Source organism: Sturnira hondurensis, unplaced genomic scaffold, assembly GCF_014824575.4.
Source record: "Sturnira hondurensis isolate 20B ecotype Veracruz unplaced genomic scaffold, ASM1482457v3 Scaffold0022215, whole genome shotgun sequence".
NCBI classification, from domain to species: domain Eukaryota; kingdom Metazoa; phylum Chordata; class Mammalia; order Chiroptera; family Phyllostomidae; genus Sturnira; species Sturnira hondurensis.
In genome coordinates this window covers 11,506,904-11,522,704 of record NW_028094846.1, presented here as the reverse complement: position 1 = coordinate 11,522,704, position 15,801 = coordinate 11,506,904, and the positions used below count along the sequence as shown (strand labels likewise).

Sequence of the window (15,801 nt, the reverse complement as noted above, 5' to 3'; positions counted from 1 at the left end):
TCAGGAAATGGGGTCAGCAATTCACTTCCCTGTCAGGAGACACTGACAAAATCCAGGATTCTCATTCTGAAATTCAATAAATTCCTTAGAGAATCCTACAGGCATTAACAGCTAGATAGTGTAATATTAGTATTAGCCCCCAGAACCTAAAATTCTTCCATTGCCAACGAAGTGCAAAGCCCTTTTTAGAAGGAGCAGCCCCAATCCGGATCTCCCCGAGCAGGAGAAACCAGGCACAGTTCCTTGGTCTTAAGTTCGTTTCAGTCCCCAGTTAAAGGTCTTCCTATAGCTCCTATCACCTACGAGGTCTGTTCTGACGCGGCAGAGTAGCAAGAGCAAAATCTCCCCACAGCGGGTCTGGATTCCTACCTAAGCTCAGCCTGTCTGACCTCAGAGCAGTCACGATCAGTTTGCATTATTCCACAGGGAACGTAACAGCGGTTCTGAAGGTCGCTGTGAAGGACCCAAAGAGGTAACCAGCAGGTACTCAGTGGAAGGTAATTTACTTCCTTCTGCCACCTAGTTTAAGATCCCCCGTCTCCCCAGAACCCATCCGACCAGTCTCAACCACTCCGTGGAAAACAAATAATGCCTACGCCATTATCTGGTTACTTTTACATCTTGATTGCAACAACTTGCCCTTCCTGGAAAGTCCTCCATCCGTGTCCACATGGGTCTTTTCTTCAAGACCCAAGAAGCTTTTCCTGACTAACTTCAATCCACACGTTCCATTCAAAGTGCTCTGCATTCCCTCTGCACGTCAAAAAGTTTCAGCTCAATTGTTTTTACGGTGCTTATCTTGTCCCGTTGATTTCCTGTACATGAATGTGTTTGTCTCATCTCCTCGAACACATTACAAATTACTGGAGGATATAATGTTTCAACATCTATTGTTACCCCTGCATTCCCTACCACAATGGGCATCAATGAAATTTTTTCTCACCGGCTGCCTTATTTACATAAGACCATTGTCCACTAACCGGTCAGAATCCCACTCCATTGAGCTCATCCCATTGTGAGTGGGCAGTCCTTCTCACATAGTTGTAAATACTTCACAAAATGTCACAAAACTTCTCTCAGAAAGCCACACCATTCAAGCTTCAGACTTACGGGCTCCATGAGAACAAGCCACCATGTCCGTAGAACACGTCAAAGGGAAGAAAATGAATGAGGTCTTCACATCAGTTACAAGTAATTTCGTTTTCACCATAGAAATTAAACAAGTCATACAAAAAGCAGGTACCGTAACCAAGCACACGCCACCCAGAGGCATTCTCTGAGAATTCTCTACGGGCAGGAAAAAACCACAGACTTACCATCTTATCATTGCAAACCACAAAGCATCAAACAAAACCATTACCTGCTTAAAGGTAGGTGAGAAAAGAACTCTTCCCACACTCCACTCCCTGACTCTGCCTGCACGCTCTTCTGCAAGCACTCTGCAAGTACTCGCAGGAAAACCAGCCGGCATCTCAACTGAAAACAGCTGGTGCACTTCTTTGTCCAGTCACTCAACAAATGTTAGTTAACACCTATGAACGCCAGCCACCGCTGATAACAAGTAGAAAGACAGCAAAAAAAAAAAATACATCTTAGATGATTAAACCGAAGGTTCTGTGCCCTCCTATTTTAAGCCAAAACCACACACACACACACACACACACACACACACACACACAAATGACATCACCTACTTTGTATCACGGTTGCTTTCTTCATTTTTCATTCTGCAGATTCATTTGCATACGATGAAGTGCGCACACACTAAAAGCACCACACCGTTCGGAATCTGCACATAATCATATGGCCATGAAGCCTCTGCCCAAGTGGAGAGAGAGCACACACAGAACTAGAGAGGAGGGAAGGAAACACTGACCGTGAACGGTGACTCTGAAAACACCAGCAGCAGGTGCCTCCCTGGTCACCGCCATGGGCAATCATTCTGGCTGGGCAGGCAGACACTGCCCCACACACACTGTGACTTACCATCCTGCAGCGAACTCTGTACAAGACCATTTGTATTTCTGAGTTCAAGCATTTTTTTTTTAAAGCAAAGGAGGCTGATTTTGGATTACTATTTCCAGGAACTTTCAAAACATAAAGAAGGTGCACATGGACAAAACCAAGCAGGAGTGGAAGCAGGGAGGGCAGGGGGAGGTGGCTAGGGTGGGGGAGGGGGGAAGGGGTCGGGGATAAATGCAGACAACTTTCATTCTCTAATAAAAGAATACATAAATAAAAACATAAGGAAGATGAAGTAACAAAGAATTACATAATCCAAAGAAGATTTACTCCGAGGAAGAGGATGTAACAAAAATCCAGTGGGGCCTTCCCTCCAGCAGGAAGCGGCCACACAGCTGGAAACACGGAGGAAAAGAAGGAAGCCGGGGGATGTAACTCCTGGAGTTTGAGAGGAGTCGTGTAAATCCCCTAATTCATCTCCCAGCCTTGCAGCAAGGTTCTCCTCCCACCAGAGATCTGAGAGGGCCATTGTCTCGGGGAGAGATAAGTCTGCTTTATTCTATTTCATGAATATGTAGCTGCCCAGGGCACCAGGCTGACTGGGCCCAGTTATTTTAGGCTGGGCCTCCGGGAAGGACCCATGGAAAGAAAAGCAGACACACGTAATTAGTGTCACCACAGTCTGGCACAAGACGCTCTAAAAACCTAAGGGACGTTGCTATAAACGAGGCTTCTGGTGGCCCCGTTTAGTGGGCTGTCGATGTAAACCCAAATGAGCAAACATCTACCTTGATCAATTCCCAGGGAGATGGCTGCAAACCTCAGCAGGTCCCTTCACATCTTAGCACAGGCAGCTTGGGCAGGCAGGGCACCGGAGGGGCATCCTGAAACCTTACCCTTTAAAACTGAGCATTTGAGATAAGAGGCAGGTTAATTCCTTATTCCTAGCAAGCAATTAATCAATGTTAATCATGCTGCACTGAGGTGAAAAGAGGACTCGTCTCCGATCCCGCCTTCAAAGACATCATGGCCTAGGAGTGGAGACAGAGAGCCCGAGTGGACAGGCTCATCCAGGCCGCAGCACAGGATGGAAAGCAGCAGCGCGAGAGAGAAACTGGGGAAGGATTCCCAAAGGTGGCGGCACCAGAAAGAAGTGTTGCAAACCAAAGCAGCAGCCTTTTGAGCATTAGAAGTTCAAAACGTAAGCCTAGTGATTAAGAAGGTCCCAAAGTGCCTTTGCTCCAAGGACTTTATCCTCCAGGCTTGAGGAACCATCACACAATCTTCAGCTGGGCAATGGTACCATCGGACTTGCATTTCGGAACCATCCCTCAGTCTGTCGTGGAGCCCCTGTCCGAATACCAGGGACAAACCTGGAGGCCGTTAGTTTGCAAGCTGGGGCAGGAATCCAGGTGAAACTCAGTGGGGAGCTCCAGTCAGGCGGAGAGTAACAGAAGGAATCAAGAGCTACAGTGGCTGGATACGGGAGGCCAGAGTGGAGTCTTGGGCAGACGGGAGGAAGGCTGGGTGGGAAAGTTGGGGTGGAGATACAGCTGGCCAGAACGGACCCACCTCCCCGCAGAGGAGGCCATCTGGTCACCGAACAGAGTAATCTTCACCCATGAGAGCCTGTCAAGCTGGTTATCTTGCATAGACTTGGCAAAAAATTCATCGTGAACCTCACAGGTAAACATGAGTGCCTGTTCATTAAGACACGGCTTTGAGTTGGCTAAGACGAGGACGAAGGATGAATATAGCTGTGGACTTGGTGTCTGGACATCCCCAACTGACCGTGTCCAGCGCGTCCTTAGGTCTAGAGAAAAAGATGGCTGGCCTGGAGATACAAATTTAGAATTTACCGATTTGCAAACAGTGCATGAAGCCTTGGGATAAACAGGGACAGTGAGTGGCACGGAGGGAAAAAAAAGGTTTCCAGAAACAAGTGAGTAGTACTAGGAGAAAACCAAGGGAGCCTGGTATCTCTAAATCAGTGTGCACACGAACTTGTACGTGAAGTTGCCCTGGAATAAACTCATTCTTTTGAGAGATTTGTTAGAGAAGCTGAGTTTTAGGGGCTAGTCCCTTTCCCAGCGGTGTCCAACCTCCTGGCATCTCTGGGCCACACTGGAAGAGGAAGAGTTGTCTTGGGCCACACATTAAATACACCAACACTAACAAAAACTGATGAGCAAGGAAAAAAAAGGTTTTAAGTAAATTTCCAATTTTGTGTTGGGCCGCATTCATAGCCATCCTGGGCGACATGTGGCCCGAGAGCCATGGGTTAGACAACCCTGCAGGGAGCTGAAATCCACCTCTCTAAGTTGCCTTTTGGCAAATCACTACCCCAGGGGCCTCATCTGTGCCTGCACTGAGTTGTGAAAATCGGATCAGTGAGACCCCAGAGGTTTTCAGAAACTGTGAAGCATTACAGAGGCATTCCTGATTTATTAATGTAATGGCATTACAACTGAGTATAAAGATTCCATCCAACAGAGTATAAACTTCTGAAGGCCAGGCCTTCGATCTTCCACACCTTCCCGTGGGGTGCTGTGCTGTGTACTTAGTGGGCATTTAAAAAATGTTTGCAGAATCTTTGGCAGTAACACGAGAATGTATGCACAGGGCGCAGGAACGCAGAGCAGACGGCATATGCTACTTCCTAAAAGGATTTAGAATTGAAATAGTCAAACACTATCCCTCCCACAAATGCGGCCAATGACAAAATTACTGGGAGGGAGGGGGTGGGTGCCTTCCACTGGAGATCCAACTTCTCCCCTACTGTGCACGTTGTTTGGCTGAATATTTTAGAAACACGGAGAAGGCACTCACAGAAAAAGCAGTGAATGGCAGAACCGGAAAACAACAGCTTTATAAAACTGTGTTCAAACCCCTGGCCATTAAGAAGAGTTCCTCGGCCTCTCAAGTTGAAACCTGCCAAGTGTAAATCAGGCCTTTGTGAGACAAACTAAAACAGTGTCCCCCCGGGGTGCACAAATACCATAGTGAAGTCACCAGAGTGAACTGTTTTCCCCAACACAGTCAGAGCCTCCCATGCAAAGATTTTCCTGGGGAAAGAAAATCGCTGTTTGTTTCATGCTAAATATACACTCAGAGGACCACACAGAATAAAATTTTAATATCCTTATGTATCAAGTGCTCTAAGTTAGACACACAAAAAAAAGATATTTAGATAAAGCTAAAAGAGCATCATTTAATCACTACTTGCTCCTAAAGCTTGTGAGGAGCTTGGAAAGAAATCTGGTCTTGGTGTAAATTTTAGGAGTTCCATAAACTTTGATTGAGTTGGTTTTATAAGCACTCCCTGAATCTAATTGTTTTTAGAAACAGAGAAAGCTACCTTCCCCCAAGATAAAGACCCAGCTTGCCAAGTGTCCCTCTACAGGGACTATCAAGTTCATTAAAAAGGCAGTTTAATAAAAGGCAGATCCTCAGCTATAGTCTTACTATCAACTACCCCCCTGATACTGATGAAACCTATTATGACTTATTATACAACACAAAAGCCAAAGAAACCATAATTGAATAATCCATGGAGAAGTCAGAAGAGAAGATCCAGAAGCTGAAGGCAAATATATATATACACACACACAAAAACAAAAGACTTCTTTTTAGGAAAGGGTGCTGGTTGGGATTTCTCTCCACGACAAGCAGAAAATGCAGCTCTGGTTCCCCCCGCAACTTGAACTCATTTTATCCGCGCACGCTGCCCTGCACCCTCGAACACCGTTCATTCTGCTGGAGACACAGCTGCTTTCACCGTCCACGCTGATTTTCCTGGCTTTTGTACAAGTGATGATAATTGTACCATGATCTAATTTGTACTCTCATCTGTTAAAGCGTGCCTTCCCCCCAAAAAGTTACCAGCTCAAACGGACCCGTGATTTTACACACACACGGGTGTGCATGAAGGGTCTGGAAGGTTACATGAGAAAGCACGCAGGGTGGTCTCCACAGCAACCAAGCAACAGGAGATGAAGACACTCACTTGCCACTATACTCACTGTTTTCATTCACCACGTCCTGTTGCTTTTACATTAAAAAATGACTGAGGGGTCTGTGCCAAAGCACGTCTGTTTCCTGTGACAACTCCAATGCAATCTGCCTCTGCTCATTTTAAAGTTCACTGCGTTTGAAGTTGGACATTAAAAGGAAGCCTAGATGAGCGGTGGCTACAACTAGCTCGTTCATACTGCTCACTTGGCGTTTCACAGGCTCTGGGAGCGCAGCGCGCAATATGCATCACTTGTTTAAGGGTATGTGAAACTCGAACTGGAGGGGAGGGTTAATAGATGCACAAACAGTCATGGTACTTGAATTCGTGGGAATAATTAGTTAGCTGGAGCCCATGGAGTAACTGGAGTCAGGGAGGGAGAGTGCACTGAACATCATAAAGCCTCGCCCGTTTGCCATAAATTACAGATCATAACATGCATGCATACATAGATCCTGCCATTTACAAAGAGCGGGGGAGGAGGAAGGGGAGAGAGAAATGGGGAGAGAAAGAGGGGGAGGGGGAAGATACTGATTGAGATGTCAACCTTACTACGTACAAACCTCCCTCCCCTTCCCACCATTCACAATTTCCTCCAGGACCTCGTTTCTAACCCAAGAACAAGTACAATAAGTTCTGGTCAAGTTTTCAGAGACTGTCTGTCTGAAAAGTTTAAAGTAAATGTCTTCATAGTTAATCACAATACTCATATGGAACTATCTTAAGTAGCTGTTGTTTTTCTTTTTATTTTAACTTGGGAGTTTTAAACCCATAGTCTATGAATTGCATTTACCAAGAATATTATCAAAAACTTAAAAAAAAATGCAGTAAAAACAAGTCCAAACATACGCTATTTTTAGAGTGAAAGGCCATGTTAGAGTCCTAATTAAGGTGAACTCTAAAATCTCCTTTGACCTTTTAATCACCAAGACCCGGAGCTCACATACCTACCTCCCAATATTAGCAACTGGACTGATACTGTCTTACCTACCATGCTGCCTTTGTAAGAGAGAAGTAATCACTGAGTAATCTACCCACCTCTACAATCACCTGAAATGACCTTTTGCTACACAGCACCCACAGCGGAAAACTCAGGCCAAGACTTTAAAATTTTTAACATTTGAATAGATAAAAAAGATTTTGCGGACATTCAAAAATTCAACACAGAAACTCTGACAAGTCAAAACTTAAACAAAAAATAGTTGGATATAAATTTCTAAAGTCATCTTGGCCACATTTAAAGCTACAACACAGAGGAGAAACCAGCTGGAGAGCAAGCCATCTTGGAGTCTCAGGGGTCCCTCGGTGTCTTCGGAAAGACACGTGGTTCCCGGACACTGCTGTCTCTATGAGTGTCCAGCACCTCCAAAAATGGGGCTGAGGAGGGTCCCCTTCTTCCATTCTCTGAGAAACAGGGGTCTCAAAGTTTCACCTTATCAACTTACATTCAAAAAGTTGCATCTTCCTACTGCCTTCACTACAAAAAAAATGGTATTTATTACGCCACAGGTGCTAAAATACTGCTTTTCTAAAACTCCGTACACGGTCATTTCACTGCACTTTTCAAAGCACTTTCTGTATGTCACAGACCTTCCCTGACATCCTGACACTTGCATTAAGTTCAGTGTGCCAGAGAGCAGTGCAAAGAAAAAGAACCAGGACCAAAAGAACCATCTGCCCACAAAAAGCTGCTTTCAAAGGCCCCCAAATCATGTCATTTGCTTTACAGAATTGTCCTGCTTTGACAGAGGAATGGCCTGTGCCCCATCCTCTCTGGAACGGCATTACTCCCAGCTACCGGTAACAATCAAGACGTACAGTGCAATGGGGCTTAGAGTTCCTACAAATCAAATTCCAGTTTCTCACCCCTTTGTTACTCTGTCACACAAAGTAACAAATCATTCTGCTTGTTTATATATCTCAATAAGGAAGAAAACTTACCTAGATCAAACATGACGTTTGATACTTTAAGAAAAACATGTCCATCCTCATACACCTCTCCCAGCAATGAGTTTTCTATACATCCCTTTCCTGACTTCTAAAAGGTCACTCGTACGTGTTCCGACACTTGCTTTGCATCAAAGCAAAAGGTTAGACAGTAAGGAGAGCCTTTTTACCCAGGGACAACACCGGGCCCAGCGAGTGCAGACGCTCCCTTTTCTTTCCCCTGGACTAGGATTAGCAGTGAAATAGCTTTGTGGTCTTAAAGAGCTTCACAGCTGAAGAACTGTACAGAACAGTAACTTTAAAAGTGAGTATTTACTCTAGTTACACACAGCAGTGTCGTCTGTACAGGCATTTGCTCCCCTCCAGTTCCCTAATCTCAGCCCCTTTCCATTCTAGCTTATTCAGCAGAGCAAGCAGCAGTCACCCGCCAGCCTGGAGAGACATTTCAACCAGGCAGAAGTGCATAAGGTGGACCTTCCTGCCTGATCCAAGAGAGAAAAGCAAGGAGGGCGGTTTCTGATTCATGCTTCAGAAAAACAGGGGTCAAACCAGCCGAAATGATGAAGAATCAAAGGAACGAGAATCAGGTTGAGTTAGAAAAAAATGGGAAAAAGGCGCACACAGAGGTGCTGGCGGGAAGCATCTTGGCCGTGGCAGGGCAGTAACTGCTAGATCTAAGTCTAGAAGTTGGAGAAGGGAGTCTCCGTGTGGCCCACCCCGGGGAGCAGAGCCAACACGCGGCTGTGCGGGCCCCACAGGCTAGGCCAGGGCTGAAGGTGGCCCGGGCGCTGGGCTGCGGGCTGAAGGTGGCCCCGGGCAAGAAGTAGTAGGGGACGGGGCTGTCACCGCTTACCCAGGTGCAGCGTGAGGTTGATGGAGTTGGGGTACTGCACCCCGGCCAGCATGGTCTGACTTTGCCACCAGGTGGTGTCGGCCTGGTTGTTGTAGTCGGTCAGGAAGGCTGCCCCGTGCTGCAGGTGGGGCTGCCCGGCGTCGCACAGGTGACAGGACTTGGTGACTCCGGTCACCCCGGTCTGCACACAGTACTCCTCGGGCGGAGTTCCGCACGTGTTGGTGGCCACCACGGTCACGTTGAAGGCGGCGTTGACGAACTCGGGCATGCAGCGCTGCGGTCGCCCGCCCTCGTCCACGCACTCGTCCATGGCTGCCCGGGCGCAGCCGGCCGCCGCGGCCAGCACGGCCAGCACCGGCCAGAGCCGCCCCCGGGGCCGCAGCGTCCGCGCGGCCCGCTCGCTGCCCCTCATCCGGCCGCCCGTGCGCTGGGCCACGGCAGAGGCAAGGGCGCGTTCCTCTCGCCCAGCGGCGTCCCCCGGAGGCCGCTCTGCGGGCTGAGCTCCGGGGCCCAGGGGCTGGACTCGCGGGGCGGGCGGTGGCGGCGGATCGCGCGGAAAAGACCGGCCGATGGGCGCCGCTGGAGAGGACCCTGCGGCTCGCTGACCGCTGCCCGGCGCTCCACCTCCGCGCCGCCCTCACCCACCCGGGACACTGTTCGCACTCCGCGCCGACCCCTGACTTCCGAGCGCGAGCCCGCGCGCGCGCCCCCGGGAGGAAGGAGCAGGGGGTGGGGTCGGCGGGGTGGGGTGGGGTCTGGCCGAGGAACAAGCCCAACCCCGGCCTTTTCTCCGCAGCGCCCGCGGGCCCCGTCGCTGCTCCCCCGCCCTCGGCGCGCCGTGGGCTGCGCGTCCGCCCGGGCGACTCGCGGCGGCGGCGGGGGCGGTAGCATCTCGCGCTCGGGCCCGCGGCGCGCGGCTGGAGGGGCGGGGCCGGGAGGGGCGCGGGGGTGGGGGGCAGCGGGAGGCGGGGCCGGGGGGAGGGGAGGGAGGGGAGGGAGGGGAGGGGAGGGGAGGGAAGGGCGGCGGGGCGGTGCATGCTGGGAGGGCCGGGCGGCCGTGGGGAGCTCGCTCCGCGCGCCGGGCGGACCCCGGGGACCCCCGACCCCGGGTGCCCGGAGGACTCCAGGTGGGGGGAAGGGCGGTGGAAGTGGCCTTAAAAGGGCGGCGCCGCGTCAGCGAGGTCGCTCGGGGTCGGCCTTCCGGCCCGCTGCAACCCGGGCCGCCGAAGCGCGGATCTCCGCCCGCCAGGTGTCCGTCCTCGCATCCGGCGGGGCCGCGCCCGGAGGCCGGCACAGGAGGGACCCGACAGTGGGGGCGGCCCGCAGGCTCCTGGCCCCGGCCGGCCGCCGCGAGAACGCCCCCTGCTGCGCGGGGTCCGCTCCAGCCCTTTCCCGGGAGAGGGCCCGGGGTGTCCAGGGGGGCTGGCCCAGTCCCCGGGGAATACAGGGCCTGATTGCAGCATCGAAATGAGTTTTGTGGAGTGATTTCCTGCACCTAAATTAAAGTGTAACCAGCCGTCCAGCAGGGGCAGGGAAGGAAGTGGAAAGGCTGGGAATGGAATGACTTTTTTCCCCTGGGCACGCACCCACTGCGAAATTCTTCCACTGTGTTGTTTATGTTCTCCAGTTTGCCTTTAAAAGACTCGAAATAATCTGGATCTGACATCCTCCTTTTGGGGCCTGCTGAGTCACGGAATGTTTTCCGTGCCAGAATGACTCAGTTCACAGAACCTGAGCCAAAAGATCATGCGTTCTGTCCGCAATCAGAACCCGGGCACTTGGCCGGGCTGATGCCTTCAGCAAAGGCAGCGAGGGCAGGGTGCCGCCGCCCGGGCTTAGTGGATGCACCTAGTGGATTCTCTGTGACAGATTTAAAAACACACCATTTCAAGATCTTAATAGTAAAATGAGAACGATGATCACACGGGGCTGGACCCGGTGGGGCGGCGGGGAACCACACCCAGTTTTGGCCCCAGTAACTCCCCTGTTGGCAGACAGATAGTGCGGATCTAAAATATTGAAATCTGTAATGGGTGGTTTCTACGCGTGGGGTCAGTGTTAACTCCGGGAGACCTGAAGGCGAATGGTCCGACTGGGGAGGAGAGGGATCCGGAGGGTTTGTCAAAATGCTGAGCTTGTTCAGCAATTGGGTGGATCACTTACACTGTTCGTTTATTTCACGACATGCGTGGAGATTGTGCGTGGCTGCAAGTCTCTAACTCTTCACGCCTTGGCACCTCCTCTTTGGGAGAAGAAAGTTATAGGGCGGTCGGTAGCAATGTTTTCATCCTTTCATGCTTAAGTGGAAGCAAAATAAATATATTCATTTATACCTAGAGGGGGTGATATTTGGTCCTTGATTGTCCTCGAAAATGAACGAGGGCCTACAAGACAAAGATACGAGTGCTTGTTGAAAATGAAGCTACGGACATTTTAAATAAATATATGAATGCATTGCCTTACAATTTTTCAGTATTTTACTAGATATTCGCAAATAGCAGGGACGTTTGCGAATAGGCAAGGAGACCCCACAGGCTGCAAAACCAACACGTGTTTGCCCATCATTGCTCTTTTGGGTTTTGTCCAAGGGTACCTTCAAACATTGCTCCTGCTTCCCTACACCATCATTTCACTGCCAGAACCTCATCTGGTATTTGGAAAGTACACAAAAAGATTTTAAATTAATTTCTGAATTCTGTCATTTGTGGGGACGAGTTAGAGGGACAAGGAAATACCTATTCTGAAGAGAAGTAAAATGTAACCAGCCAGTGTGCTGAATGATTACAAATAAAAAAGCAACTTTGCTCCATTGTTTCAGAATTTAAACAAACCAAAGGTTAGAACAAAAATCCCAGGACCATGAGGGAAATTTGAACATGAATTAGGTATTTGGCGATAACAAAATAAGTATTTTAATTACCTGGAGATGCCACTGTTGACCACATAGACCTGATGAGCTATTTTTTCTTTTTGAGTGAAAGTGTGTGGGATTTTCTTTTGCATCGGGTTGCTAATTCCAGAGCCCTCCCGAACTTGTACTTAACTGCTGGGAGACTCCGTCCTTGGGTGCTTAGAAGAAGGCTGTGAAGGTGTGGGAGAAACGGATTCAATGCCTCAGAAGATGGTCTTGGTGCCCAGCCATGACTGCATCGGCACAGCCAGGAAGGGAGAGTGAAGGGAGGTAGCTGGGGATTGCACAGACAAAAGAGCCCCCACATTTAAAAAAAAATCCCACTTAGAACTCCAAAGAAACGAGATTTCCCCCATCAGGAAATAGATGAACAATTTCAAGGAAGGATGCTGATTTCCCTGGTTTGAGTCATTTGCAAAGCCCTGGGCATCCCACTTCTGAACACACCGCTCATAACATGATGAAGCAACCCACCAGAAAACCATGGAATTTGGGGAAAGCAGTGCTCCAAGGAGGGTGGGTTATAAGGCAGAAAAAAAGACAACCGATGTCTACTATATCAAGAGTGAGATGTGTGATATAATTAGAAAAATAATATATTTTTTAAAAGGAAAAAAATAAAATGCAAAAAAAAAGAAAAATAATTTAAAAGGTTGCATTGGGCTTTTAAGGTTGCAACTTTACCTATTTTTTAATGCTTCAAGAAATACTAATGTGTTTATTTTTCCATTCCTTAGTCTTTCTGACCTCATTTCCCTGTATTCTTCCCGAGCCTAAGCACCACTGTACTATATCCTTTATCTTTTATATTTAGAATGCAAACTAAAGATAGCCATGGCTACTAATGATATAATGATGTCAGCCTTAATTCTGTTTCACACTTTTCAGAGAGTAATAACTCTGAAGCAGGGGATATCGACTATGTAGTGTTGAGAAAACTAAGACTCAAAGAGACGGAGTACTATTCCTGTAACCTTGCAAGCAGCAAGGTCAAGGTGAGAGCCTACCTTCCTGGCACCCTGTCCAGTGCTGTTTCCTCTCCTGATGTATAAAGGCCATGGTGAAGAAGAGGGTAAAGGAAGAGCTACCTCCAGCTTCCCAGGTTTTTGGGTTATCAAATGGGAATTTGTAATTAGGTGAAAATTAATGTGATACTGGAAGAGAATTACAATACTCGTCTTCCAAGTGACAGTAACTACACATGATTCTTTGTGTGAGGTTTATAGATCCTGCCTAGGTCCTTGGTGCAAGGCCAAGCATAACAAGATAAGATATCTTTAGTGGCCTTGCTCAGGTAAAGAAAGACAGTGTTCCTCTTGTATGAGGTCAAGTCCTTCCTTCCCACCCAGCCCCGCACACCCCAACTTCAGCCACCTTGACCACAGCGTGCTAGTTTTAAAAGGGAGAGGAAACGACACATACAGTCATTCATACAATTTAAACTGGAGGTTTATTACAAAGACAATAAAAAAGGAACTATTTCCCCAAGCGAGGAGTAAAGCTCAACCCCTCCCTGACTGAAAATAGCCCCAGGGAAAGGACAGAGCACTGCACATCTCCAGAACCGTACTGTTCTCCTAAGCAGACGTGGGCTGCACCCCGCTGTCCAGTCAGGGAGAGAGGTAATCGTTTACATTTGGGTGACAAAGTTTTACTGTGGGAACTCAGAATGCCCTGAGGTTTTGACCCTGAATGGTTAAATATTGTTAGGAAGGGTGCAGGTAACAGCTTAGTGACTATAGTTAATAATACTGTGTTGCATATTTGAAAGTTGCTAAGAAGTTCTCATTACGAGAAGAAAGGTTTTAAACTATGTGTGGTGACAGATACAAAAATCAAATCATTATGATGTGTACCTGAAACTAATGGTATAGATCAGTTATACCATCAGTTATACCAATAAAAAACCTTCAGGTTTTTTATTTTTATTTTTTTAATTTTTAAAAAAGATTTTATTTATTTATCTTTAGAGGGAAAGGAAAGGAGAGAAGGAGAGAAATATCAATGTATGGTTGCCTCTCGTGAGTCCCCTGCTGGGAACTGGCCTACAACCCAGGCATGTGCCCTGACTGGGAATTGAACCGCAATCATGTGGTTCTCAGGCCCGCTCAATCCACTGAGCTACATCAGCCAGGGCTATATTTCAGGGGTTTTTTTGCTTGTTTGTTTAAATGAACTCTAAAACAAGCGGGGGAGAGGTAATTCTTTCAAATCAAAATGAAAGTCATTACTATTGGTAGTTTTCTCCTAACATGTAATTGCCTAATAGGTTCATGATCTCGTTCAATTGGTTAGATATAAATTGCAACAGGTTTTGTGTTGTTATTGTATTTTCTTTTCTTTTTTTTTTTTTTGAGGATGTGCCTGGAAATTATACTTTTCAAAATTAGAAGTTCACAGCCCTTGAGCAAGACTCTTCAGGAGGCTGTTACTATACCAGCTTAAAAAAGTTTTTCTGGCTGAAATTGGTATGGTCCCAGCACAGAACTCAAGGGCCTGCATCTCCTGTTTATATCTATGTACTTCAATTAAAGCTGGAGTACGTTACCCTCCCACCCAAGTGCTGTTTACTGTAACAACCAGAATTTTTTAAGATTTTATTTATTTATTTTAGAGAGATGGGGAAGAGAGGGAGAAAGAGAGAGAGTGAAACATCAATGTAAGGTTGCCTCCAGCACACTGCATACTGGGGACATGGCCTGCAACCCAGGCATGTGCCCTGACTGGGAATCAAACTGGCGATGCTTCGGTTCGTAAGCCCGCGCTCAATCCACTGAGCTACACCAGCCAGGGCTGTAACAACCACATTAAAGCAAGACTTTAAAAATGTCTTCCATAATTCTGCTATATTAACATGACTTTTTTATTTTATCCGAATTCCCTCTCCTGTCCCATAAGATGCTTTTGTTTTAATAGAGATCCTTTCCTGAAGTACAGTTTGCCTACAGGAAAAAAATGCACAAGTTCCAAGGGCATATAGTTTGATAGTTTGTATCACAAAGTGCATACACTTGTGTAATCACCACGCGGGTCCAGAAATAGAATGTTACCCTGACCCAAAGCCCCATCCCGCCCCTCGGCCATCAGAACCCCCTCCTTCTCCCTACAGGTAGCATCTCTCCTTACTTCTAACAACCTTGCTAAATTCGCTGATGTCCAATAGTTTGTGAATTCTTTCGATTTTCCATCTACAAAATTGGGATATCTGTGCACAGTATCCACTTTGTTTCTTCTTTTCTTTTTTAATATCTCTTAGCTCTTTTTCTTCTCAGTTTGTACTGATTAGGACGCCTAATATACTATTGAGTAGAAATGATGATAACAGACATTTTTTTAGTTTATTTTTTTCTTTTTAGAGAAAGGGAGAGGAAAGGAGGGAGAGAGGAAGGAAAGGAGAACGTCGATTTGTCATCCCACTTATTGATGTGTTCATTGGTTGCTTCTTGTAGGCGCCTGACCCGGGGATCGGACCCTCAACCCTGGCACAGCGGGATAAAGCTCTAACCAACGGAGCTTCCCAGGCAGCACAATTGTAGACATCTTCATCTTGTTCTAGATCTCAGAGGAAAACGCTTCAACATTTCACCATTAAATATAATGTTTGTTGTACATCTTGTATATTTACTTTGTATCAAATTAGGGAATTCCCTTATACAGTGGGTAGGCAAAAGTAAGTTGACAATTGTGAGTACGTGAAACACAGACTTTATTCTTGTATTGTTATTTATTCTTGTGTCGTATTTTTTCATACGAACAAATGTAAACCCACTTTTGCCCACCCCTGTACTCCTAATTTGAGAAGAGATTTTTAAAAATTATGAATGAATGTTGGAATTGGTTCTGATTTTTAAGCATCTATTGAAATGTTTATGTGACTTTTCGACTATACATACTGTATGTTATTATTTTGTTCATGGGCTGAATTAATTGTTAAATTCTAAACCAACCTTGCATTCCTGGAATAAACCCAACTTGGTTCTGCTATTTTATTTTAATCTATCACTAAATTCAGTTGCTAATACTGTATTAATATTCAGGATTTTTTTCATCTATATAAATGAGCAAAATTGCCTTCGTACATTCCTTTTCTAAAAATGCCTATTAGGATTTGGTTAA

General features: G+C 47.0%; 1 protein-coding gene across 1 annotated transcript in view; it reads right to left on the bottom strand.

Moving 5' to 3' along the window:
• The window catches only part of LAMC1 (laminin subunit gamma 1), a 111,891-nt gene extending 102,248 nt beyond the window's left edge, over positions 1-9,643 (bottom strand). The window contains exon 1 of the mRNA XM_037035347.1: positions 8,775-9,643. Within this exon, the coding sequence (XP_036891242.1) occupies positions 8,775-9,186 (412 nt within the window). The 5' untranslated portion in view covers positions 9,187-9,643. The remainder of the gene's footprint in view (positions 1-8,774) is intronic.
• Between the last annotated feature and the right edge of the window lie 6,158 nt (positions 9,644-15,801).